Source organism: Selaginella moellendorffii, unplaced genomic scaffold (assembly GCF_000143415.4).
Source record: "Selaginella moellendorffii unplaced genomic scaffold, v1.0 SELMOscaffold_10, whole genome shotgun sequence".
Taxonomy (NCBI): domain Eukaryota; kingdom Viridiplantae; phylum Streptophyta; class Lycopodiopsida; order Selaginellales; family Selaginellaceae; genus Selaginella; species Selaginella moellendorffii.
The window spans coordinates 1,710,909-1,735,617 of NW_003314271.1; the positions used below are offsets into that span (position 1 = coordinate 1,710,909).

At 45.2% G+C, this 24,709-nt stretch overlaps 6 protein-coding genes and 1 long non-coding RNA gene across 8 annotated transcripts; 5 read left to right on the top strand and 2 right to left on the bottom strand.

Moving 5' to 3' along the window:
- The first annotated feature begins 535 nt into the window (after nucleotides 1–535).
- LOC9631376 (3-methyl-2-oxobutanoate hydroxymethyltransferase 1, mitochondrial) lies at nucleotides 536–11,055 on the top strand. Its single transcript, XM_002968155.2, has 7 exons — nucleotides 536–1,221; nucleotides 9,967–10,099; nucleotides 10,148–10,293; nucleotides 10,359–10,565; nucleotides 10,618–10,764; nucleotides 10,816–10,866; nucleotides 10,918–11,055. The coding sequence occupies exons 1-7, from the start codon at nucleotides 544–546 to the stop codon at nucleotides 11,053–11,055; spliced, it is 1,500 nt and encodes a 499-aa protein (XP_002968201.2). The 5' UTR covers nucleotides 536–543.
- Nucleotides 4,122–5,796, bottom strand: LOC9650299. Of its 2 annotated transcripts, none has more exons than XR_002992211.1 (6): nucleotides 5,569–5,796; nucleotides 5,249–5,426; nucleotides 4,904–5,147; nucleotides 4,503–4,844; nucleotides 4,330–4,420; nucleotides 4,122–4,266 (listed from the first exon to the last, which is right to left on the bottom strand). XR_002992211.1 is itself a non-coding variant. In XM_024673535.1 (6 exons), the coding sequence occupies exons 1-6, from the start codon at nucleotides 5,752–5,754 to the stop codon at nucleotides 4,224–4,226; spliced, it is 1,092 nt and encodes a 363-aa protein (XP_024529303.1). In that variant the 5' UTR covers nucleotides 5,755–5,796; the 3' UTR covers nucleotides 4,122–4,223. The 2 variants fall into 2 exon arrangements, 1 of the variants encoding a protein (XP_024529303.1); XM_024673535.1 differs by having other exon boundaries at nucleotides 4,495–4,844.
- Nucleotides 5,864–6,567, top strand: LOC9650300 (protein PHOTOSYSTEM I ASSEMBLY 2, chloroplastic). The gene is made up of 4 exons (XM_002968153.2): nucleotides 5,864–6,008; nucleotides 6,062–6,118; nucleotides 6,181–6,227; nucleotides 6,289–6,567. The coding sequence occupies exons 1-4, from the start codon at nucleotides 5,904–5,906 to the stop codon at nucleotides 6,374–6,376; spliced, it is 297 nt and encodes a 98-aa protein (XP_002968199.2). The 5' UTR covers nucleotides 5,864–5,903; the 3' UTR covers nucleotides 6,377–6,567.
- LOC9631375 (histone deacetylase 6) lies at nucleotides 7,202–7,976 on the top strand. Its single transcript, XM_002968154.2, has 4 exons — nucleotides 7,202–7,249; nucleotides 7,297–7,412; nucleotides 7,536–7,661; nucleotides 7,745–7,976. Exons 1-4 carry the CDS (start codon nucleotides 7,214–7,216, stop codon nucleotides 7,869–7,871), a joined length of 405 nt encoding a protein of 134 aa, XP_002968200.2. The 5' UTR covers nucleotides 7,202–7,213; the 3' UTR covers nucleotides 7,872–7,976.
- A 565-nt stretch (nucleotides 11,056–11,620) lies between the features above and the next one.
- Nucleotides 11,621–14,205, top strand: LOC9631377. The gene is made up of 7 exons (XM_024673017.1): nucleotides 11,621–11,861; nucleotides 11,918–13,197; nucleotides 13,255–13,524; nucleotides 13,580–13,657; nucleotides 13,704–13,791; nucleotides 13,850–13,916; nucleotides 13,977–14,205. The coding sequence occupies exons 1-7, from the start codon at nucleotides 11,621–11,623 to the stop codon at nucleotides 13,996–13,998; spliced, it is 2,046 nt and encodes a 681-aa protein (XP_024528785.1). The 3' UTR covers nucleotides 13,999–14,205.
- Nucleotides 14,052–15,034, bottom strand: LOC112345861 (dual specificity protein phosphatase 1B-like). Its single transcript, XM_024673425.1, has 4 exons — nucleotides 14,616–15,034; nucleotides 14,497–14,549; nucleotides 14,374–14,438; nucleotides 14,052–14,308 (listed from the first exon to the last, which is right to left on the bottom strand). The coding sequence occupies exons 1-4, from the start codon at nucleotides 14,969–14,971 to the stop codon at nucleotides 14,171–14,173; spliced, it is 612 nt and encodes a 203-aa protein (XP_024529193.1). The 5' UTR covers nucleotides 14,972–15,034; the 3' UTR covers nucleotides 14,052–14,170.
- Nucleotides 14,223–14,709, top strand: LOC112345862. The gene is made up of 2 exons (XR_002992205.1): nucleotides 14,223–14,331; nucleotides 14,406–14,709. It is a non-coding gene; the product is annotated as an uncharacterized LOC112345862 (long non-coding RNA).
- Nucleotides 15,035–24,709: the final 9,675 nt, after the last annotated feature.

Sequence of the window (24,709 nt, forward strand, 5' to 3'; positions counted from 1 at the left end):
CTTAAAATGAAAAGAAATTTAAGTTTTAATGAAATTTATGTTTTAGTATAGAGAGTGGTATGTTTTATATTGAGAAGTAAACTTTTTAATTCCCTATAAGTATTTATAAATAAATAAATTTAAGTTTAGGTATAAAAAATTTAATGTTTTATACCACTAAATATACATTTGGAAAATATTAAATATTGTGAAATGCAATAATTAGTATTCTAGAAATTTTATTGTCACATGCATTATTGGAATTACATATATGCTATTTTTTTCTAAATGTAAATTAAAACTTCTGATTGTATAGATCAATTTTATATAAATTAACATATAATAAAATTTAATATATATAATTCAGTTTAATTTATAATTTTGCTTCAAATGATTTGTTATTTTATTATTTTGTAGCATGATGGTTTTTAAAATATACAAAAAATAAAAAATCAGGATAAATTATTTTGATTTTAACTACTAAAATAAACCAATGTTGTTATTTTTGGCTAAAGGTGCTTTCCAAGGGTTTAGAAATTTAGGGCTGGTATAGAGATCGAAGTTATGGAGGAGCGTGCGAGCGACGACATTCAAGCTTCCTCGTCTTCCTCATGGCTGCTTGCGCTGATGGGTGTGACGAACTTCTTCAAGTGTTGCCCGACCCATCCAGAGGTCGGTCCGGGTACTCGAAAGCTCGCCTCGTTTTGCCGTGCCTGCGAGAAAGCCCTTTGCAAGGAGTGCGACCAGCGCGATCACAAGGCCTGCAAGCCAAACATCCTGCAGATCCTCAGCGCGTCCAGGTTTGCGGCGTTGAAGGTCGACGACATCGCGCCCCTGATCGACACCTCCGGCCTGGAGACGTTCAAGATCAACGGCAACTACATCCACTTCCTGCACGGGAGGCCGCGAAATGCAACCTTGGCAAACAAGAACCAGTGCCGCCATTGCAATAGGGTGCTCCTCACCACGGTCTCGCTCTACTGCTCGATCCAGTGTAAGTATCGCTGCAATGCCGATCTCGCGCCGAGACCGCTGGCTCGGCCAGTCCAGCCCGAAGATTTTCAAGCCAGGGCTGCTCGCGTGGTCCGACACCGGGAGCCGCAAGACCATCGTAACTTTGTGGAGAATCGAGAAGCCCTTAAGGTCGAGGTTGATCAACAAACGCTAGAAATGGCCAACGTACTCGAGGCCATCTTGGTCAAGGTGCCAAAGCGCAAGAGGGTGTCTGACGCTAATCAAAGGGTTGCCACCATTTTTTGCCAGAGGGTGTGTGTCGATGATCAGAGGGTCGACCAACTGGCCATGAGTAAGAAGCGGAGGAGAGGCTCGCAACCGGAACCGGAGGAAGATCGAAAACGAAGCAAACGGAGGAACTCTCGGCGGGAGAAAGAGGAGATGGATCCTTGGGCCCTGGAGGATGAGGAGAGAGAGTTCTGGACGTTCCCGAGGAATGGAAGATCGCCCTCCTTCTAAGACAGCTTTGAAGTTTGTTAACTGCGCTCGATCGATCGGCATGGTCTAAGAATAGTTTTGTGTATTCCAAGTTTGTTGTAAACATGGTGTATTTACTTTTTTTTTCTCAAGAAGATCTTCTCTATCGACCATTTTCTCAAGAAGATCGTCAATCCAATGTTGTCTGGTACATGTTTCGCATAAACACATAAGCCACGGCCTGGTCGCGATCCAGTTCCACCAGCGCGTCAAAAGCTAGCTTCCCAAGCTCGGCATTCTTCCACCTCTGGCAAGCTCCCAAGATGGTCCTCCAGATCAAATCTCCCGGCTTGAGAGTCATTGACCTCGCCATCTCCACCGCCGCCTCCACCTGGTTCGCGCGGCAAAGCATGTCCACCATGCACACGTAGTGTTCCATCCCCGGGACGATCCCAAACTTGGAAGCCATGGCGTGGAAGCACCGCTCGCCCGAGTGGACGAGCCCGGCATGGCTGCACGCCGCGAGAACGCAAAGAAGCGCCACACCGTCGGGCTTGACGCCCTCGTCCACCATCTCTCCAAAGAGCTCAAGAACACGCCGGCTATCCCCCTCCCGGCCATACGCACCGAGCAAGGCCGTCCAGGCCATCAGATCCTCGGAGCTCGAGCGCGAGGAATCGAAGAGCCGCTGGGCAGCCGCGAGATCGCCACACTTCCCATGAACGTCGATCAAAGAGTTTGCCAGGGGCGCGTAGCTCTCGAGCCCGGAACGCGACAAATCCGCGTGGATGGCCCGCGCGGCGTCCAGCGCCGCCGCCGCGCCACACGCCGAGAGCGCCGCCAAGAAGAGCTGTGGATCCGGCGGTCGCTGGAGGCGGAGGCGGGCGAAGATCTCCAGCGCCGCCTCCGCCTCGCCGCTCTCGGCGTAGCCGACCATCAGGCGCGTCCACGGCACGAACTCTCCCGCCGGTAGAGCGTCGCAAAGTTTGCGAGCCTCCGCCAGCCCGCCGCCGCGATGCTCCGCCACTCCTCCGCCACCACACTTGGCATACATCTCCACCAGCGAGCTCGCCACGAAGCCATCCAAGGCGAGGCCCAGCTCCGCTGCTCGCGCGTGGATCTCCACGCCGCGATGGAGCAGCCCGAGCTCCCCGCATGCCTTGATCGCCGCCACGATCGAGCCAGCTCCTTCAGTGCTGGAAAAGAGCTCCAGCGCTACGCGGGCCTGGCCGTGATCGACGTAGCCGAGCATCATCGCGTTCCACGACGCGGTGGAGTGGAGCTCCATGCGATCGAACGCAATCCTCGCGTCGAGCAGGCTGCCACACCGCGCGTAGAGATCGATGAGCGTGGTCGCGACAAGGGTGTTTGTTCCAAGCCCGGATGTCCACGCTCGAGCGTGGATCCTCATCGCCCTCGCCAGGGAATCTATCTTCATCTTCATCCCGGCTATGGAGCTCGATTCTTCCTCCTTGATCGAGAGCCGCGAGCACGCCTTGAGCGCCGCCACGAACGTGAGCTCGTTTGGCGAGTGGAATCGATCGAAAGCGTCGAGGGCGATCGCCTCCTCTCCATTCTCGCCATAGCCGGCGATGAGCGCCGTCCAGGAGACCACGTCCTTCTCCTCCATAGCGTCGAAGATCCGGCGAGCCATCGCCATGGCGCCACACTTGGCATACATATCCACCAGCCCGTTGGCCACGAAGCTCTCGCGATCCATGCCACTCTCCCCTGCGATCCTCCCAATCTCCATCGCCTCGAGCGAGCTCTCCCGGCCCTCCTCGCGATCGATCCGTGTAGCGAGCATGGAGCACGCCTTGATCGCCGCGACGAAACCCCGGGAATCCACCGCGCAGCAGCGATGGAAGAGCTCGATCGCCACCTCCGGCGACCCATTCTCGGCGAATCCCAGCATGAGCGCGTTCCAGGACGAGGCGCTGCGCTGCGGCATTGCATCAAACACCCCGCGAGCTTCGATCAACCGCCCAGCCTTGCAGTAGAAATCCACGATCGCGTTGGCGACGAAGACGTTGGCGTCACAGCCGGCTCTCCTCGCCTGGCGATGGATCGCGATCCCTCGATCCAGGAACGCGGATGATCCGCCACTATCTCGATCGATTCCACCGCTGCAAGCCTTGATCGCCGCGACGAAGCTCCCGGCGTTGGTCTCTTCCATAATCGAGAAGAGCTCGAGCGCGAGCTCTGGATGCCCATTGCGGGCATAGCCGAGGAGCAGCGAGTTCCACGCCACCACGTCCCGGCGAGGCCCCATCTCCTCGAAAGCTCGCTTCGCAATATCCATGCGTGCGCATCGCGCGTACATGGTGACGATCGAGCTCGCGACGTAGACGTTGCTGCTGCTGCTGGAGGCGAGATTGGCGATGGCGCCGCCCATCTCGAGATCGCGCAGGGCGGTACATGCCTGGAGCGCCGGGAGGAGGAGATGGAAGTCGTGGTGTTCTTGGGCGATGCTAGGCTGGGAGGCATGGCGGAGATGGGTCGAACGAGATTGAGCTACTGCGATCGAGGAGAGGCCGAGAACATACCGCGCGAGGACGAGACGATCGCGAGAGCACCGCTCACACAAGAACATCCATGCCCTAGCCAAGCGGCTAGAGACCACCCTTCCTCCAAGGACCACATTTTCGCTGAAAATTTCTTGGCGAGCCCATCACATCCTCCGGAGAAATGCTTTTCGATCCAGCTCGCGGTCGAGAAACCATAGCAATTTTCACCTGGAAGATCTATACAACTAAGATCACGACGAGAGAAGAACAAAAGAAACGAAGAACAAAAAACACGAGAAAAACTTCTTAGTACACATTCCTTCGAAACATGATATCCTCGGGAACAACTCTGGAATCACGCTGATAAGCTCGAGAGAAATCGAAAGGAAAAGCGAGTGAAAAAGAAGCTTACAACTCTGGTGGAGCTCTCACGGAATGCGGTGGAATCAATCCCAGAGGAAAGTTATGTCCCCAGCTCGTCTTAGCACCATGGCCTGCAAAACCTGCGCAGCAGCAGACATGGAAACGCACTGTACCGGTGAGAAAACCTCCATCCCCTGAAAGCTTGTAGAAATACCGTAGTACTTGTAGTAATTGTACTTTGAAGTTGCCGGATGAACCGATGAGTCGGAAGCTTGATCCCTGTCCTGCCGCTGCTTTCGCCACTTCTTCTTGACTCGCCTCGGCCGCGGCGGAGGGATGACATCGTCGAGCTGCATCTGCGAGCTCCCGGGGCGCTCCATCATCTTGCACTTGTCGCAAAACTCGTCGTCGTCGAGGTCTTCTTCCTGGTGGTAGCGTTGCGATTGTTTGTCTTCGTAGCGTTGCTGGTGTTTGTCTTCGTAGCGCTGGCGTTTATCTTCGTATCGCTGGTTTTTCTCTTCGTATCGCTGGCTATCTTCTTCATTGTCTCGACTTGGACTTCTCCTGTGGATTCGATCGTGCCGTGAGAAAAGGAGAAAAACGAGAAGACTTCTCTTGGATACCTGATGCAAATGTTGAAGACTTTGTGTGCCGGCGATCTTCTTCCAGTGTCGTCCTTCTTCCCTACGTAGATCTTGCCTTCGTACGCTTTTTGGCCGCGAGGGCTCTCTCGGTCGCCATACGAAGATCGTCCGGGAGAGCTTTGAGCCCGGTCGTGCTCGCAGCGAGAGGTTGTAAGCGGGGTCTCGTCATCGTAGTACTCTTCACGACACGTCTTGTTGCTGCGAGGGCTGATTCTAGGACTCTCTGAAATAAAAAGAAGAAGAAACAATCAGCAAACTTCGATCAATTGAGTTTTTCTTTTTTACCGAACTTGGGATGTTGGAAGAGAGATCACAAGAGATCACCAGGCTTTTGATCGCGTTTTTGTAGCCGGAGTTGCTCCACCTCGCTCCGGCACTCCTCCAGCTGCTTGGTAAGCAACTCCCATTTCTTCTCGCATTTCTCGTGCAGCGCCTCGAGATTTAGATTGGGCACGGTCTGTGGCCGCTGCTGCTGCTGCTGCTTTTGCTTCTCCGCCAGCGCCTAGAACAAGAAACCAAGAAACAAAAAATTTCCATCGTTTAGTTTAGTCGCTTGCTTGCGCCCATTGAAATCACGGCTACTCAAAACCTGGCAACCCATGATCGACCACTCTGGGGGATCTAGCCTAGGGCTGGAAGCGTACCTCGGCGCGCCTGGCCACCGCCGCCGACGCTGGGCGGGAGAGCTTGTAGAAATTTCCATACTCCATGTTGCAAGTGAGCCATCGATCGGGCGAGTCGACGGCAGTGCAGTCGTGGAGCGCCTCGAATGCGCCGACGCTGGCGTTGGCATTGGGCGTAGGGCTGGGGCTGGAGGAGGCGGCCGCCATCCCAATCGAGCTCCGGAGGAGGGCGGCATTCTCGCCGGATTGCCACGCAAGACTTAAAAACCTATCCACTTGGCGCGTCGAGATGCACCCACATCAGCTCCTATCCACAACATTTTTAAATTTCTGGCGCCAAAAGTTTTAAAGTGGCTATGGCGATGCTTTCGTTTTGTTCTCCGAGCGTCTCCCTGCCCTGGAACACGAAATTGGGAGGGAGGAAACGCGATGGAGTAATCTCTCGAGCAGCGCTCGACAAGGTAAGTTTTCCCGGATGATTTTATGCGAGTGCTGCCATTGCCATACATTCCAGGGGGGAAATTGCGCGACTTGCAAAGGCAAAGGCGCCATGGAGTGCAAGGGATGCAAGGTGAGAACTCGACTCCAAAAACCCCCTTGACAAAACAATGTGGCAATCGAATTGGGTTGCAGGGAACTGGCAAGAACAAGAAGAATGGCAATGTTTTCGAGCGATGGAAGTAAGAAGTTTGGCACAATTCCTTGAGAATCCTCATGGAAGCACTAAATTCTACTCTCCAGATGCTTTGATTGCCAAGGCTTTGGATATGTGAGCTGCCCAAGATGTGGCAAAGGTGGATTGACCCCAGAACAAAGGGGAGAAAGATAAGGTTTATAAGATTTTTAAGGTGAAGCGGCAACCAAACCTAATTATATAATTTCTTCATACTTAAACTATTGCAAATGACAACCCATCAGCGCAGCCACACTACTTCGCCAGCATTCCTGTGGTAGAGGCTGAATTCCACGCTCTTGGTGACGGAGGCTACACGTTTGCACGATGCGATCTTTTTTATCATAGCCCTAAGAAGCTCAGATAGTTTGATGCAACACTCTGCCTACTCTGCTGTATCCCTTCACAAATCTCTACAGTGACCGGCGGTGCCAAGGCAATCGACTTGGTGTCACAAAACACTTGACAGCTCACTTGAAATAAGCCAAAAAAAAAACCAAAATTCAAGCTTAGTGTTAGAGACTTTTTTGCACTCCAGTTTTGCTTTGCATATTTTCTCAACCAGAGGTATTGTCCTCTTCAAAGAATTTCCAAAACTGTCTTCCTTTGTCTGAATTGGGTGTAAGGTTCCATCGTCTCCCTTCTCACTTAAGTTTTGAACCGACTGCTCCAGAACTTGTTAGCCATGAACATAATTAGTTGAAGAAGAAAACCTTTGTAATCTCCTCGTAAATTGCCAGTTGAATCTTCTTCGTGCTTCTTGGAAATTGGTTGTTTCTGCCTCCAGATCCACCTCCAGCTGTTGCATTCTGAATTCCATTCTGGACATCAAAATACTATCAATCTTTAAACTATATAGCTACAATGGGGCAGCTCCTTACTTGTACGCTGTTGCATGCGTCACACGTGGAAAAAAGCGGAGTGGGCCGTTTGCCACGTCAACTGGAACACTTCGTCATGCTTTAGGGGTTTAGGGTTGTGCGGGCTGTGGCTATGGCAGGCTCTAGCGGCAGCCAGGGAGGCCTTGAGGTCTGTCCGCCAGAGAAATTTTCTTGCTCTAGCTCGATTTTGTGTAGGCTTTGTCAGGATGCGGCGAGGACTCTGGCTGGGTGGAGGCCAGGACGAGCTGTCCGCATCTCGATCGAGTTTGCAACGCGCCTCTCTTGCCTCGATTTGATGCGCCCTGTGCAATGTATGTGGGTGGGATCTCCATTGCCTGACAATCCCTCGGGATTGAGTGCTTGACTGATCTTTCTCTTTTCTCTCATCGCTTGTTTGTTGTTTTCCTTGATTTGTTTTTTCCATTTGTCCGCAGCTGCGGTGATCATCGCGAGAATTGGGTGTGCTTGAGCTGCCGAAAAGTCTTGTGTGGACGATTCATCAATGGACATATGCTGTCACACTTCCAAGAGTTTGGTCATCCATCGGCTTTAAGCTACAGGTGGAATCTTTGTGTCTTCCTCTCTTGGTTTTTTGCCTTGTTCGCTCATGAGCTTCCTTGTTTTTCTCTTGCGAATCTGGCAGGGATTTGTCCGTATGGTGTTTCGCTTGCGATAGTTACCTGGATGCTCAAGTTATCAGCGAGCTCCGGCCAGCGTTTGATGCCGCGCACGCCATGAAATTTGGCACTCCAGCTCCACTTCGCTGTTAAACCTTCTTTAAAACTTCTACGCTCGTGCTTTCTCTTTCGCTGTTTGATTCCTTGCCCAGGAGATCTCGAAACAAACAAGTATAAACTAAAAACTTTCCCATGAAATTTATTTCTTCGATCCCGTGATCAACAACCAGACAACCAGACAAATATCGTCAGAGATATAAAAACATCACAGGACAGGCAGGATTTTACGAGATCTTCGTCGCCGCTCTCTCGAGGCTCCGGATTCCCAGCCTGAGGTAAAGCTCTTGCTGCTCCTTTGTTTTCTCACTCATGATGCTCATTCCAAAAGACCAGCGGACAATCGTTTTGCTCCCATCGCAGCTCTTGGCGAGCTTGAGAGTGGCGGAGTAGTCTTGGAGGCCAAAGTTCCCTGCAATTATCTTGTAGCTCATGCTGTACCTGGCGGCGGAGAAGGCCGTGAGTTCCTCCTCCACCCACCGGAACTTACCATTGCTGCTTGGAACAGACTCAGCGTAGCGGACTCCCGGTTTGATCTCGTAACACTTTCGAATCGTTGGCACCCAGGACGCGAGGTCGTAAAAATCCGACACGATCTTCCAGGCTTTGTGGAGTGGGACTGAGATCGTCGCGGCTGCCAATCCGTGAACTCTCTTGTGGTGATGCTTGCGATTCCTGGGAGAATGGCTAGCATTGCGATTCGCGAGCTCCATGCGAAGAACAAGTCTCTGGAGGAAAAAGTCCTGGAAGAACAAAATTTGGAAGAAACTTGGAAGAAGTTGGGATGAACACGGAAGATCCGGCGAGCGCTTTGGCCGCCGCGACCTCTGGGGTAATTGCGCTGTCGCTATTAAAATTTGTGTTCCACTGCCACTAGAATACGCACATTGTTTGGCTGGATCTTGCTTTCACACTAAGCAGTGACGCAAGAACTTCTCTATCATCCGCGTGGCACAAGTGGATTGGTGACCACTGGCCACGTGTGTCATGCGATACACGATCTGGCCCCGCCGGACGGCCCAGATGTGTCAAAACGGCCAGCGATGCAACGAAGGTGATTGTACCACGTGGCTGGCGTTGTGGATGGCTGGAATGTGGCCACGTTGCTAGTATCTGGTACCGTAGGATCTGGTTTAAATGCGCCGAGGTGTTTGTCTCATAAACAGTTATCTATCCATCTGTCTCTATAAACTCTGCGTTTCTCCGAGTTGCTGGAGTTTTCTCGCGATCAAGATCTCTGGATTTCTCTTTAGCTCGCTCGCTCGCTCGCTCGATTTCTTTTTTCTCATCCATTCTTCATACCATGGACTGCCAGAGTGGAGCATATAGAACGCAAGGAATGGTGCTTGGAAGCATTGCGGCGCCGGTGGAGAGGGTGTGGCGGATCGCGGCGAACTTCTACGAGCTTGGGCGATGGGTTCCGACGGTGGAGGAGTGCCTCCGGATCGAAGAGGGCGTGAGGCTCGTGAGATCGTTTCCGCGGCCCGATGGGCAAGTGACCTGGGTCAAGGAGAGGATGGTGAGGCTGGATGATGAGAATCACTGCCTGTCCTACGAGATGGTGGAAGGAAACATGGGACTGGAGGAGTACGATGCCACGCTCGAGCTCTCGCGAGCCGGAACCACGACCACTCTGGTGCGCTGGTCGTTCCAGATGAGCTCCAGGAGCGCCAAGAACCGGCAGGAGCAAGAGGAGTTCTTGCGGTGGGGGATCAAAAGACTTGGGGAAGCTGCTGCGAGCTACTAGCGCTAGCTTCGATATGGAAGAAAAGTTCAAGATAGAAATCTATAAACTACTGGAAACCAGCATTGAACAAAGAGAACGTGGGAGAGGGATTTGCTTGGAGTGCCCGGGACCGAAAGCGTCAAGATTCGCCTTTTTGGAAGCATTGACAATTCTATCTAGTTGCCGAAGATGTGAATCTTAAATCAACTTTAAAAGTTTGAAAGCGTAAAACTAAAAGTTTTAAACTAACTAAAGAAACCCTAATATCTTGTTGGCTCTCAGCCGTCGATGCACCGTATCCGACGCTCCAGATTGAGTCTGTCATGTGTCTAAATCCACGGTTATAAATTCAACCCTTTTCCTATAAACTTTTTAGGTTTTAAAGTTTGTGTCATGGCTCAAAAGGTGACTATGAGGTACTTGCAATCGAAGTACGCAAGAAAGGAACCAATCACTATGGTTACAGCATATGATTATCCTAGTGCAGTTCACGTAAATCAAGCAGGCATAGATATGTGTTTAGTTGGGGATTCTGCAGGTAAGGTCACAGTATTTTCTGAAGTGTACTCCTCTTTTTTTTCCATAGGAATGGTTGTCCATGGCTATGATACAACACTACCAGTAACCATGACAGAGATGCTGTCACACTGTAAGGCTGTTAAACGAGGAGCCAACAAATCTTTCCTTGTTGGGGATCTTCCTTTTGGGAGCTACGAACAGGCACCCCAGCAGGTTTGCTTTGATTCCATGCTATATACAAAATGTTGTTTTGCCTTATGGTTTGTTTGATCTATCAGGCCGTAGAAAGCGCAGTGAGCCTTGTCAAGGAAGGAGGAATGGATGCAATTAAGCTAGAGGGTGGTAATGCATCTCGAATCACGGCAGTGAAGGCAATTCACGATGCTGGAATTGCTGTCATAGGACACATTGGTCTCACTCCACAGTCAATCGGTGTTCTTGGTGGCTTCCGACCACAAGGGCTGACTTCTGAAGATGCTACGAAGGTAAATGAAACCTCTTCTCAACTATATTCTGATTGAGTTTCTGTGACTTTAGTTGCTGGAGCAAGCATTACTCTTGGAAGCTGCTGGGTGCTTCGCTATTGTTCTCGAGTGTGTACCTTCGCCCGTTGGCGCTGCGATAACTTCATCACTGAAAATACCAACAATTGGAATAGGAGCCGGACCCTTTTGCAGTGGCCAGGTAAACTTATGGTTTATTTACAAGTCTTATATTAAAAGCATACAATACCAGGTCCTAGTTTATCACGATCTTCTAGGAATGATGCATCCTCAGCACACAAAGGTAAAACAAAATCTCATATTTTCTTTTGGCTTAATTGCATTCTTGTGATAGGTTGCACCCAAGTTTTGTAAACAATTTGCAAAAGTGGGAGATGTTATTCAAGAAGGCCTGGCCAAATATCGCGCAGAGGTCTCTAGCGGTGCTTTTCCTTGTCATGCATACTCTCCATACCGAATCAATCCTGGCTAAACAGACTTGTTCCTGAAGGGGCTTGAAAGTAAGGGTTCTCTTGATGCAGCACAAGCTGCTGCTAGCGCTAGAGGATGGGAAGAAACTGGTGAAAGATGATGTTACAACAGCGATTTATAAGGAAAAAGAAATTATTTAGTGATATTACGTAGTCACAACAGCAGTCCCGAGTGCCTTCTCAAGATAGTTTTTATTGTTTTCGCCTTTCAAACAAACCTTGGCTATGAGAGGTGCAAATTAAAAGAATTTGAGAATGCTGCTGTGTAGTTTTCTCTATCACAACCAATAGCTAGAAAAACCATTGACGATTTGGAAACATCAGGGCTTGCCAACGCAATAATGATATTTGCATTTGCTGATCCAACCATGAGAACTTATTCATAATTCATTCATGGGATGTTAGCAGGACAATAAAAAATCATATTACTTGGGGTTAGAGTTTTCCTTAGCATTTTCAAATTGGCGCCAAATGCTTTTCAAAACTAACGGAATCTGCCTACGCCCTAACAGAATGTGCTTCCTTAAAAAAGGAGGCGACGGAATATTTGTTTCTTGGCCTTCTGCCATGGGCGGGGACGAGAGCTGTGACGACGACTTCCAGCCAACCCTGATTCTTGGCAACGACACCCAGCAGGACGCGCACGGCGATGGCGGCGGCGGCGGCAGCGGCGATTGCGTTGCCGATGCCCGGGGCGATGGCGTCGAGAAGGCGCTGTCCGATGGCACCACTGTGGATGACGAAGAAGCCGGAGCTGGAGGCGTCCAGGACACGGCCTCGTCCAAGATTCAGGAGCGCGACGATGAAGGTATGGCTGTGCTTCTCGCGGCATGCGATTGAGAGAGATTCTTGGTTTCTTGGCAGTCCAACCGACCCTGATTCTTGGGACGCAGCTGCTGGAGAGTCCCCAGTACGAGAGCACCCAGATTTTTGGCCTGGAGCACGCAGGGCTGGAAAATCCGGTGGAAGAGAAAAAAGCAAAGAGCTTGGCGTCGATACGTGTGCAGTCGCTGCGTGGATCAGCCATGGCGGCTTACGAGAGGTTGGTATCCAAGCTAGAGCCAGAGAAGGACCCACAGGGAAAAGTTGAAGTGGACGATTCGGCCAAGTTTGTCTTGCAATGGGGTATGAAGCAGGCCAAGACTTCCACGATTGCTTTCGACGTCTTCAAGCCAGCGCCATCGCTTGTGGAAGAGAATCTGGTGACTTCGAACGGTGGAGCCAGTTGCTCAGCGTCAACTCCCGTCTCTCAAACTCTCAAGAACATCAGCCTTGTCCCGGCATTGTGCTCGAACAACAAGAAGTCGACAGAGAACCGGGACAAAAAGTCGGACTCGGCTAGTCCTCGGCAGCAGGAGAATTCTCTGGACAAAATTCGAAAGGTCTTATTCGATGGGAAGAGTGTTCCAGGCGAAGATTGCTGTCACCCTGTGCAACCTCTGAGTGCGATCGTAGCTCCCGTGAGGGAGCTCAGCTATCTTAATTCTCAGGATCCGGGAGAGGAGTCGCAGGCCATTGCTCTTGAGGCGCTGGAACGGTTGGTTTCCACAAACGGCGATTTCTCTCAAGAGGCTCAACTCGGTGACTTTGACGTGGAAAACAAGAAGATGAACGTGCTCGCCTCTCGCATCGTACAGCTCCAGCGGGACGACCCTTCTTCAGTATATGATTTCGTAACGAGCCAGGAGGATCCGCTCATGAAAGCCGGGGGAGTGCCAGCAGCAGAAGGTGACCAGCCAGCGCAGGTTTTGGATGAAGAAAAAGTCTCTGAGGCGCTTGAAGAACAGGGTAAAACGCCTCTTTCGGTGGCGATGGGAAGTAAGCCGAGCACGAACAAACGGAAAACCGCGCCTCCACGTAGTACCGCTAGAGGTAAAAGGCGTAGAAAGGCTTCCCCAAGGCGCGCTGATCAGGTAGTTTTTAGAGCACCGCAAGTAGATCCACAGACTCCTAAAAGCACGAGTAACGATGCCGTTTCTGCTGAAGCTGTAACGAAGGGCAGCAAGTCGACGGCTAGGAAGCGAAAGAGTGAGGCGGAGAAGCTGATCATAGCCGACGACACACCGAGAAGGAGCAGACGACGGCCAGTTAAAGTTCTGTTTAGTCACTCCCTCGGCAAGGATACGATCGAGGAGCAGAAGAAAGTAAGCATGTTTGTAGCTGGTCCTGTCAAGTTTTTGTAACCGGTTACGTTCTGCTAGGTGCTGAAGAAGCTCAAGTTCCAGGTCGTGGAAAAAGCTGCGGAATGCACACACTTCATCACGGACAGGTTCTTGAGAACAGCCAATATGCTGGAAGTCCTGGCTGCGGGAAAGCCCGTTGTGGATTTGGCGTGGCTAGAGAGCTGCAGCGTGGCAGGGTGCGCGGTGGACGAGAAGAAATTCATCGTGGATGACTCTAAAAAGGAGAAGGAGCTCGGGTTTTCTATGCATTCAACGTATATTTCTGCTCAGCAAAGGCTACTGTTGGAGGTATAGTCACACGTCTTTTTCTCTCAGAACCGATGAAGCTTGACAAAATCAACAGGGAATCCCAATGCACATAACTCCAAATACGAAGCCACTGGACATGGTGGAGTCCGTTGTAAAAGCTGCGGGAGGAAAGGTGTGTGTATGTGTGTGAATTGGAAGTATTGACTGCTGTTACGCAGATTGTCAAGAAGAACGAAGCCACTGGGGGTTGTCTAGTGATCTCTTGCGAGGAGGATCGAAAGCATTGCTTACCACTTATCAAGAAGGGTACGATTATATAGTAAGATTTGTTTTGAGAGTGTAGTTATACCTGGTGGTACTTCAGGGATTAAGATTTATTCGACGGAGTTCCTGTTCAGCGGCGTGGTGAGCTATCACCTCGATTACTCGAAGTGAGTTTGGCACACTTCTTTTCTAGAGCCTTCTAACCGCGTGGGTGACTGCCTTGGCAGAAACCTCTTGTTTGCTGCTTAGCACGTCCTTGGAAGTGTACAGACGCGGTGCGAAGTTTTGGAATGAGTTTGAAGTTTTCTCAAAATGTCTAGGGGAGCATTTGTTCATTCACGGCAACGATTGCTAGAGCTACGAGAACTGGAACGTTATCTGCAAAACGTTGATACTCCAAAGCTAAAGCTGGAGAAAATCACTAGGGGCATATAAGGAACTCTTCACTTGGTGCCACTCGATTGCATATCCTGCAGGTTTTCATCGCCTTTGTCCTTCGGTTGTGCTCCTTTTTGCCATGCACCCGGACCACGCAACCAGACGACTCAAACACCTGCAACTGCAAAAAAAATAAAATAACAAGTAAGCAAACATTGCCGAGAGTTTTTTCTTTTTTTTTTTCACCTGCTTCATGAATCCACTGTTTGGCTTCACAGTCGGGCTGCACTTCCTGAGCGACGCCAACGCCTCTACAAACAGCATAGATCTCAAAACTGAAGTATGGGCTCACGAGAGCTCAAAACTAACCACTGGCCGAGAGCTTCTCTTTCCACATAAGGTACGCAATCACCACGGACGCACTGCAAGAGCCGAAAGCACAAAAGTTATAAAAACTGAGAGGGAGAGAGAGAGAAGTTTGGAGTTACCTGCGGGAGATGCCACCACCACAGTGTACCAGCACTATGCCCTTGTTCACACCCTCGTCGATGAACTTGAGCGCGTCCTCGAGGTGTTCCAGCAGGTTTTCGTCGTGGCTATCCTCCACTGGGATCACTTTCCTGACGATAGCTCCATCAAAATCGGCGCACTTGGTGTCAAGCTCAGCGGCGATCTTGTAGACGATGGCGTTATCCCTTGGAGGCCCCAGGGGCGTCGAGAATTCGTGGCCTGGGCATAGGGGCACCACCGAAAGGATGTGAGTGACGCCCCTGTGCTTACCAGTAAGGAAGTAGAATGCGTCGAACTGGTTGCCAATGTAGAGACCCGGTCGTACCTTCTTCATCGGCTGCCAAGAACCCTAAAACTCTTTTCACCTTTACTCAAAATAGGGTTAACTTGGAAAAGTTTTTCTCCATAACAGTCCAATTTCTTCTCCCAGCTAGCTACGGGAAAAAGATTTGACCACGATTTAATCAGTGATGATCCATTTGGTGCCAAAAATCAAGCCTTGCAAGCCCCGCATGAATTTCTACGTTCCAGGACTGGCGTACATTTCCTCTTTAGAGAGGAGCAACGATACCATTTTGTGTGCGCTATTCTAAACAACGGAGATTGGAAGATTTAGAACCAGAAGAGCGAATTACTCAAAGGTATAAAGCATTTGACATGTAGCTCTAAAACACCCGATCGTTAAAACCCAAAGGCCTTCTGGGTGGCCTCTATGACTGAATTGGCTAGACGCTGGTTTTCTCGCCCAGCAAGAAGAAACCCGGACTTGAAACCCTCCCATAAAGTCCCTCCGAGCGGCAAAACCCATTTTCTGATTGGTGATCGCATTTACCATGGCAAGATTGCTGCCATCGTGAGGAGCAACGAGATCCAAATCGATCACTCGCAACCCCTGGCTTGTCACAAAAAACTCAGTCTTTACCGTTCAGGCCCAGGCTGAGCAGCAAGACGCCGTAGAAGCCGATCTCGGTACAGATCGCGTGCATGTTGTGCCCCTGGCCTTCGAGTCGACGGAATCCCTTGTCCGTCATGCGCACTTTGATGAGGCAAGGAGACGGCTTGGGCGGGTGGAGAAGCTCGATCACGAACGCCGGTTTGGCAGCCAGCTAACAATAACACCACCCAGAAATACAATGTTAATGCAATTATGCTGTGGGAGAGAGGCCACTACTTTCCAAAGATCATCGTTGTCTGGTATGTAGCGTAAACAAACAACGATTTAAAAAAAAGAGCATAAAAGATTGAATATTCTCAAAGCCCTTTGGAAACATCTATATATAGACATTAGTGAGCTAGGTATCTTTAGGATGGATATGTTTGGGGATGTACTGAAGCAGATAGTTTCAAAGCTTTCGGGTAAAGATTTGATTGCAGCTAATCTGGTTTCAAAAGAATGGGCTGCATGTGTACGTGTAATTCTAAGAGAAAGGCATGAATCTCTTAAAAAAGGGTTGTGCCAGATCCAAGGGAGCCTCACATACTCTGAAATGTATTATGATCTCCGCATCTCAAAGCCAGAACTCAAAAATTCCATTCATCTTTGTCTTGTTACATCAGATCATGGGAATTTATCTCAAAAGAATATATCACTAGAGTTTGTGGTGGATTTTGCATCAAGACAAAGCGCTGACCCAGAACATCAAACTTCCATCATACTTAAGCAGAATCGTTTTACTTTTGAAAACTGTGCTGCATACGATCACGATATTAATCTGGGTTGCTTCATATTTGCAAGATGGGAAGGATCCGAGGCAGAGTGGATGGTAGTCTTATGTGATCCCATAGTAGAGCACATAAAGGCCTTGCCAACTTTTGAAACTTGGAAGCAATGTCCGGGAGGGATCTCCATACTGATTGATAGGGATGACTTACGGCATTACAGAATTGTTGTACCAATGATTTCAACAGCTGGGTTTTGTATATGTAATTCCGTTTTTGTGTTTGACTTACAAATGGGAGGAGGTTGATTTTGCTGAAAATTATTACATTAACAGTTCAATTTCCCATGGAGGGGAATGCTATGCATTGAAGTCTGGATCAGGAGTGGTCATGTATAAAGATGATGGACGTTTCAAGGGTCTGCAATGAAATTATCCATTGTGCACCAGAACATGTTAAGCTTGAGAGCTGGCATGATGGCTTTGTAGTTGCTAGGTATGATCCTGGGCTTCTCAGGCTTTACAAAGTGATGGGGGATGGAGAGGAAGAGATTGCATGCATGGGAGGAATAGATGATATTACTAACTCTAGTAAATTGAAGTACTCTATTAAAGCCTGGGATGACAAACTATACATAGGATTGTTAAAGCCAATGAGGTGGTATAAACTCATGGAATGGATTAACAGGCAGTGGAAGCAAATTTGGTTTGAAGATTTGAGCTCAAATAAAACATTTATGAATATACAACTTGTTTAAAGGAGGTGTTAAAGAATAGAATAGAATACTGTAATTGCATAACTACATATACCACAGATAGAGAGAGAGAGGATTAATTTTAAACACTTTGAATACAATGTGCTATGGGAATTAATTTAGTAGCCAATCTAGATATGAGTTTATACTAATTTTAGATACTTATTTATATGCTTTATTTCGTTAAAGTGGAACTTTTCATTATCCCACTTATGGTGTGTGGCCACATGCCATTTTTATAACAACAATAAAAAATTGAATTTTTAGCTTTATAATTTATAAATTAAAAACTTTTCATATGATTTTGTGTTATAATATTGTGAAATATAAAAAAAAAATTAAAAAACTGATAGAAATATTAATAAATATTAATTAAGTACTAGGAAATGGCATGTGGACACATGCTAATTAATGTCCCACTTTACTGAATAAATTCCACTTTAACGAAATAAAGCATTTATGTGTATAGCAAGTTTTGATAAGTAGAGGTTTAAAGTTCAATTCCTATTGTAGCCAGTAATAATGAATATACTCCTTAATAAATATAGAGAGATGACAAATATATAACATCATCCCACCTACTATCAAACATTTGCAACTTACTTAAAAGTATAAGCAAGATGAGAAGCAAGTTCTCAAGTATAATCAAGCCAGTTAATTAAATAATGGTTAATGTTAGTACTAATACTTTGAGTTAAGGATGACAACAACCTCAAATTCCTACTTGCCATGAATAACCTTTGGAGAAATTGGTGGTGGAATATGAGTAGGATTAAAAAGGGTGTAATAAAGTTTCAATAAAGAAATAAAAAACACTAGATACAAACCTATAAATGTTGGAAGATCAAGTTGATAAACAACCCCTATTGTCACTAGTTGGTGAAGTCTAAGATGTTTTGTCCAAATTAAATGATAAAGTGAATGAGATTAAATATTTTCCTCAATATCTTCTAATAAATTAAATAATAAGCATAAGAACTTAAGAAATCAAAAGCTCAAAAATTTAATAGCCAAGTATTATTAAATAATGATCACAAGTCTCACATTAACTTAACTTTAATGATAAAATAAATTGATGGTATAACCTATAAGCCAAAATTTTAAATGAAATGTATATCTAGATCAACCTAAAAGCAATAAATAATCATCATATCAATAATTTCTAAATCCATCTATATCTGTTTCACAACAAAAATTAGTCAGTTCAAGAAGGATTGGCATACTTGCTTGCTACAAAGGCTTGTAGCTAGTGTTCATGCAAGGACTCAAAGCTTGGAATGTAAAATATATGTACCAATTATAGACATAGCAACTAATTATGAGCCACTAGTGCACTAATACAACCTTTTATTTCAAGCTAAACTTTACATTAAAAGAAAGCATTGATCTATGTAAGGAATAATGCAAACTTCTAAATCTTATAATGGTACCTCAGCAAAATAACACTTTAATGCCAATTCTTGGTTCTCCTTTCTCCTTAATTCAACCCAGTACTTAAGTTTAACAAAAATGATCTAGAAAAGGGAAAGAAAAAATCCTACTCAAGGAAGATCTTATCTTCTAAGATCAAAGCACCTAAATGACAAGAAAAGAATAAAAATCAAAACCCTAGAACTCAATTGTTTTTGAAACTTAAAGTTTTGGCATTGTTAGGAAATGAGGGAAGAAAAAAAGGTAAAGGCATATCAAAATTAAAGGCAACTTTTATTGTTCTTAATTGAGAAGTGTTTGAATTTGAGTTTTTTGTTATTTTTTGACGTGTGTTTTATATTATCTTTATCTCTTTTGATTTTTATAGCTTTTTTATTTCTTTTTTCTTTTTTTCATTCATCTTCATGATATTCTTTTATTACAATAGCCTCCTTCTCCTTTAACTCTGATGCAGTTGTTTGATACTATATAGCTGGAGTTGAATAATTATATTTAGTTGATAGTGGCATTGATGGTGTGTAATAAACTCTTCTTACTCATATTATGAATCCTTGTGTCCAACAAAACATTTTATAAAAGTCCTAAAGATGATGTTATTATTGATTAGATCACTTTATAGCGGGCTGTGTGTGTGTGTGTGTGTATGTGTGTGTTGTGTTATTATTGTTGTTATTATAGCCATTGATCAACTAGTTTTCTTTTAATTGTATTATATAAAAGACTTTCCCAATATCTCATAGTGTAAGTATTAGTATTTGAGACCAAATATGAACTTGTAAATTATAATATAGAACAGGGTTTTATTTACTTTCTAGAATAAGAGAGCATCCATTTCCTTTATTTTTTGTATTTATTTCCTAAATAATTTCTTAAATTGTAAAAGAATAAATTACAATTTATTTCTACTGTTAATTTTTATGTTCATTTTGGAGGAATAAGAAAATTAATTGATAGAGGTTAAGATCCTAAATGATTTTGTTTTCCATTTACTAAAGATGATCTAAAAATCCAACAATAATTTTCATTTGTATATACCTAGTAATTTCATATTTTATAATTTACTTATGTTAATAAATTTATCCTTACCTGAATATTTAGTAGAGTATAATATTCATTATTATATAATATTGAGCTTTGATCTAAAACCAGTGCTATAAGCAATACTTTTAAGTTCTTACCACTGACTAAAATTTTTATTCCAAATGCAGTACATAATCTATCATGTACACCATGTTTATTAGGTGGATTGAATGCATAAATAAAACTTTTAAGTACTCCTTGATATGCAAAATATACAACATGATATATTAATTGTTGTAGCTCCTCCAAAGGGATTAAAGGTAAGGTTTCCACTATAATAAATATCATCATTTGTAAGACCATTAATAAAAAAAATAATTATTTGAAATTGTGGGTATATATTAGGTAAAGAAATCCTATTGGGAAATTGTTTTATTGGAAAAGATACTATATTTAGATCTATAAAATCAAAGCCAAAGAAATAAGAAAAATTTTAAATTTCATATTTTAGAGGTGAAAACACACTAAATATATAAATCCATTTACAACTTAAATATCTATCTTGGTCTTTGCAGAAAATAATGAATTTTTTTAAAATTTTTTTTTCACCTTTTTCTAATCTCTATATTAACTTATACCTCATCCTTTCAAGTTAAACAACCTTTACAAGAATTATGACTTAAAGGTGAAGAGAATAAAGAAGATTAAAAAGTAGCTATTAATTTTTTTCTTTTATGTTTTTTATAATTTTAATATTTGTTTAAGATTGGCCAACAATATAGTCATTAAGGCTAGGCACTACCAATCACAATGTTCTCATATAAGCAAAATATTTGATTTAGGAGCTCAACTACACTTCTGTTTACACTTAATAAGTTTATAGTTAGTAGCATTTGTATTGTGCAACTATTATTAAGGAGCTCCTTTTTGTAATACAAAAATGTATATATCTTATAAAGAAGTGGGTTCGAATTGCTTTGAGTGCTTTATGGTCAAGTAGTTGATGATGCCTTTTGATAATGATGCTGTCTACAAAAGACTACTGTTAAATATGTTGAGAAGTAAGGATGTTAGGGTCAAAGTTTTAGATGGAATTTTGAACACTTAGTAGTGTTGTATCAGCTTTGCTTTTCTTTCATCATCAATAACATTGCTAAGACTTGGTCTATATCCCAAAAGCTATTATCTCCTTACATGAGCTTATTTTACTACTTGATGCAAAAGTGTTTAGTACTCCTTGAGCTCATTGAATGCCAACTTGATCACCACAGACATCTTCTTCTCAACAACATAAGTTGGTTAAGTGACTTAGAAACTTAGCTAGAAATGAATGTTGTGATGCATACCAAGCTTGAAAAATATGTTATTCTCCACCTCCAATATGGTTGAATACTACTTTATATAAAGTTTTGTGACATTGTACAAATACTATATATTTATATTTATATAAATTTTATATAACAATACTAATAAATGATTAATAATGTGATTAGAATTTTTAATCAAAATTAGGCACAAGACAACACCAACATGCTTTAGGGTAAGGTTTTGGGAATGACTATTTGATTGAGTTCTAATTGCTAGCATTTTCATTTCCCTTTTTGGCCTTTTGTATGTGTGTTGCAAGCCACTCCTCCCATTCATATAGCCATTCCTCTTCCAAACACAGCTACTCCTCTCCATTTACAATGGCCATCTCCTCTCTCTTTTGCAGCCACTCCTCTCCCACTTCAACATCCATCTTCTTTCCTTCTTTCACTATTGTGTAGCATATGGGCAACCATCTCCTCTCTCACTTGTGGCCACTCCTCTCCTTTGTGGCCATCTCCTCTCCTTCTGAAGAGGTGTGAAAACTCCTTTTTGCTGGATATCTACGGCAAACCCAAGGCTGCATTGAAGCTATAAATTGGATCATGCATAGCATATACCATTCATTAGCATATGCTAGCAGTTAGAATTGCCAGCCTTTCAAAGGGAGGAATCTGAATTGTGGATCCCCATCTCCATTCATCATTTTCATATCAATACACAACATTCATTCACTTGTCTTTCTTCTTAGCCCCTGGAAATTGGGGCTTTTCTCTTTTGTTTTTCTCACTAAGGGTCAGAGTCCCTTGAGCTTGGGTTTTTGGTTGATACACTATACTCCCCTGACAGAACTAGACATCGTCCTTGGTGTGAATGTAGTCTCTCGATTTACCTTGATGATTTGCTGTGGAACTTCTCCTAAGAATTGGAGCAAACCCTTGTTGGAGATTTTGAAAACAGAAGCGATTCTTGCTGGGCTGAGGGTGATCTTGTTTGTGACGCTGGTTATGGTGCTGTTCTTAGGGTTGAAGGAGGCAGCCAACTTCCTCGCCAGCTTTTGGTCAGGGTGTGTTGAAAAGGCCTTGTGGAAGAGCTCGAATCCATAGTCCTGTGACGGTAGGGTGGATAAGCTTGCATCTTTCTCTTCATTTTCTATGATCGAAGTGTTTTCCTTGTTAGGTTGGTTGGCTAATTGTGTGGTGCTCGATTGCTGGTGATGAATGGTATAGATTTTTTGATTGAATCGAGCTTGTTTGACTTGTCTTAATGAAAGATCAATGGTGGAGATTGGTGATGAAGTTAACTTAAGTTCAACTGTTGAGATCTGATGAGGTGGCGTTGATCCGACAATAGCTTTGGACTTAGAGATTTTTGCTGTGGTTTGTTGCTGAAGTTAGTGGGCAAGTTCATGTTCAGTCAAGTTGAGGTGTGTTGAATTGAGTTGAGTTGAAGTTTGTCTGTTGGGGTGATTGTCTACTGTTGGTTTTGGGGTGTTTGTTGGTTCGGGTCAGAAACTTGCTGAGGTGGTGATGCTGAACATGTGGACGTGATATGGTCGAAGCTTGTTGAGGTTTACTATCTCAATGAAGTCTTCGGCAAGCGTGCTGACTTTGGCGGTGCTGGTGGGGTAGTGTAATGATTTTGAAAGGTCCTTGCCAGTTGGTGTGGAGTTTTCAGCCAAGTTTGCCAATGGGTCCCCGGTACCAAAGAACATGATCATCAATGCTGTCTTTCGGAATGTTGTTTTGGGATGCTTGTCATTCGTGCCGAGCTTTTCTCTGTTTTTGGATGGCGTGAAGTGTCCAGAGGGCGTTGAGTCAAAGTTCGTTGAGACATTTGAGTTGCCTCGCATGCTTGGGACGATGAATTTGATTGGCGTGATGGCTTCTGTTCCAAAGGTGAGTTTGAATGGCATCATGTCGGTGGTGACTTTATACACAGTTCGATAGGGCCAAAGTACGTCAAGAAGTTTTTTGTCCCAGTCTTTGTCTAAATCGTTGATGACTTTTTTGAGGATGCTTCAGTGTTTTGTTCATTACTTTTGCTTGACTGTTACCTTGAGGATAGTATGGTGTCGACGTTTTGTGTTGGATTTTGAACTCAGTGGCGTGTTTTGTTGATGAAGTGGTACCTCTGTTGGTGACGAGTTTGAGTGGTGTGCTGAAATGAGTGATGATAGTTTTGTAGATGAAGGTTGTTGCTTTTATTGTGGTGTATTGGAGAGGTATTGCTTCAGCCCACTTGGTAGTGGTGGCAATGACGATGTACTGGTTCGTTGACGGGTACTGACTTGGGGTCCAACAAAGTCGGGTCCCCATTTCTGAAATGGTGCCATCGGGAATGTTGAGTTGAGTTGTTGAGTCTGAGTTTTCAGCGGTAATCAATGTCATTGACATGTGTCACAGCGTTTGCAGAATTCTTTGGTGTCGTGCCAGAGTGTCGGCCACCAAAGGTCGACTTGAAGAATCTTCTGAGTTGTGGTGTCGGTGGCAAAGTGTCTGCCAAAAGGTCCAGCATGAGCTTCCTTGATGATTTGAGTTGTGCTTGGCAACTGGATGCATCAGCGAAGAATGTTATCGATGCTGAGTTTGTAGAGACTGCCCCTAATGACTAAGTATCGATGGGTCTTAGTGACAAAAGCTTCTTTTGGTCGGATGTGGTGTACTGAACTGGAACTTTTGCTAAGTTCAGGTAACTAAAGACATTGTTGAGCTAGGTTGCTGGTATTGAAATTCGGAATAGGTTTGAGTCGGGTAAGTCATTGGTGAGTCTTTTAGGTTTGTCGCCAGTGGTGATCCGGCTGAGATAGTCTGCTTGCTCGTGATTTTTTCTGGGTTTGTGGATGATTTCGAAGTTGTATTCTTGTAGTAAAAGGAACCATCTTGATATTTGACCAGATAGTATCGGCTTGTTGATGAGGTAAAGGAGTGCCTTGTGGTCGACAAAAAGGAGAACTTTGGTTGATAGTATGTAGTGTCGGAACTTCTGAAGTGAGTAGACCATGCTGAGAGCTTCTTTCTCAGTGGTGGTGTAGTTTCGTTCAGCTGGGTTGAGTAGTTGGCTGGTGTAGTAGATTGGTTGATCTTGGTTGTCATGCTGAGTTTGGCTAAGAATTGCACTAGTGGCAACATCGGAAGTGTCGACATGAATGTGGAACTCTTGTGTCCAGTCGGGTTTGGTGAGGATCGGTGCTGTTGTGAGTTTGAGTTGGAGATTGTTGAATGCTTGTTGCTGTTCAATTGTCCATGTCCATTGGGTATCTTGCTTCAGTTTGTCGGTGAGTGGTTGGCAAAATGAGCGTACCTGTGGATGAAGCGTCAGTGATATCTGACTTTGCCGAGGAAGCATAGAAGTTCTTTCTGATTCTTCGGCGGTTCAAGGTTGGAGATGACGTCGACTTTGTCCTTGTCGATGAGAATGCCGTCTTTGCAGACAACATGGCCGAGAAGTACTCCAGATTTGACAAAGAAAGCACATTTGTCGGGGTTGAGTGCTATGTTATGCTCCTCACACTTGTCAAGGCATTTCTCGAGGCATTCAAGATGTCAATCTTCTAAACTGAAGACGCTAAAGTCATCCATGAAGACTCTCATGAAGTCGGTGAGGTAGTCTCGGAACATGTTGGTGACAAGCCATTGGAGTCCAAAAGGCATTTGTCAGTAAGCATAGGCTCCCCATGGACTGATAAATGCTGTCTTGTGCTGATCTTCTTCAGCAATGTTGATTTTGTTGTAGCCGGAGGAAGGAGTACATCTCGTGTCCGGTCATTGCATCAAGAACTTTGTTGGTAAATGGTATCGGGAAGACATCTTTTTTGGTGGCATCATTGAGATGTTTATAGTTGACACAGATTTGAAGTTTGCCGTTTTTCTTCGGCACAACCACCAGTGGTGAAAGCCA

Excerpts from the sequence above, each read along its gene's own strand:
- LOC9650299 (XM_024673535.1), bottom strand. The coding sequence starts at position 5,754 with ATGGCGGCCGCCTCCTCCAGCCCCAGCCCTACGCCCAATGCCAACGCC. Across the intron at positions 5,148-5,248 it reads AAAACGCGATCAAAAGCCTG|AGAGTCCTAGAATCAGCCCT; the intron begins GTGATCTCTTGT and ends TTTTTATTTCAG. Across the intron at positions 4,267-4,329 it reads GTGAGAGCTCCACCAGAGTT|AGTTGTTCCCGAGGATATCA; the intron begins GTAAGCTTCTTT and ends GCGTGATTCCAG.
- LOC9650300 (XM_002968153.2), top strand. The coding sequence starts at position 5,904 with ATGGCGATGCTTTCGTTTTGTTCTCCGAGCGTCTCCCTGCCCTGGAAC. Across the intron at positions 6,009-6,061 it reads CTCGAGCAGCGCTCGACAAG|GGGGGAAATTGCGCGACTTG; the intron begins GTAAGTTTTCCC and ends CATACATTCCAG. Across the intron at positions 6,119-6,180 it reads TGGAGTGCAAGGGATGCAAG|GGAACTGGCAAGAACAAGAA; the intron begins GTGAGAACTCGA and ends ATTGGGTTGCAG.
- LOC112345861 (XM_024673425.1), bottom strand. The coding sequence starts at position 14,971 with ATGAAGAAGGTACGACCGGGTCTCTACATTGGCAACCAGTTCGACGCA. Across the intron at positions 14,550-14,615 it reads GGTGGTGGCATCTCCCGCAG|TGCGTCCGTGGTGATTGCGT; the intron begins GTAACTCCAAAC and ends CGGCTCTTGCAG. Across the intron at positions 14,439-14,496 it reads AGAGAAGCTCTCGGCCAGTG|AGGCGTTGGCGTCGCTCAGG; the intron begins GTTAGTTTTGAG and ends TGCTGTTTGTAG.
- LOC9631376 (XM_002968155.2), top strand. The coding sequence starts at position 544 with ATGGAGGAGCGTGCGAGCGACGACATTCAAGCTTCCTCGTCTTCCTCA. Across the intron at positions 1,222-9,966 it reads TGTCTGACGCTAATCAAAGG|GTGACTATGAGGTACTTGCA; the intron begins GTTGCCACCATT and ends ATGGCTCAAAAG. Across the intron at positions 10,566-10,617 it reads CTTCTGAAGATGCTACGAAG|TTGCTGGAGCAAGCATTACT; the intron begins GTAAATGAAACC and ends CTGTGACTTTAG.
- LOC9631377 (XM_024673017.1), top strand. The coding sequence starts at position 11,621 with ATGGGCGGGGACGAGAGCTGTGACGACGACTTCCAGCCAACCCTGATT. Across the intron at positions 13,525-13,579 it reads AGCAAAGGCTACTGTTGGAG|GGAATCCCAATGCACATAAC; the intron begins GTATAGTCACAC and ends CAAAATCAACAG. Across the intron at positions 13,792-13,849 it reads CTTACCACTTATCAAGAAGG|GGATTAAGATTTATTCGACG; the intron begins GTACGATTATAT and ends GTGGTACTTCAG.
- LOC9631375 (XM_002968154.2), top strand. The coding sequence starts at position 7,214 with ATGGCAGGCTCTAGCGGCAGCCAGGGAGGCCTTGAG. Across the intron at positions 7,413-7,535 it reads TTTGATGCGCCCTGTGCAAT|CTGCGGTGATCATCGCGAGA; the intron begins GTATGTGGGTGG and ends ATTTGTCCGCAG. Across the intron at positions 7,662-7,744 it reads CCATCGGCTTTAAGCTACAG|GGATTTGTCCGTATGGTGTT; the intron begins GTGGAATCTTTG and ends CGAATCTGGCAG.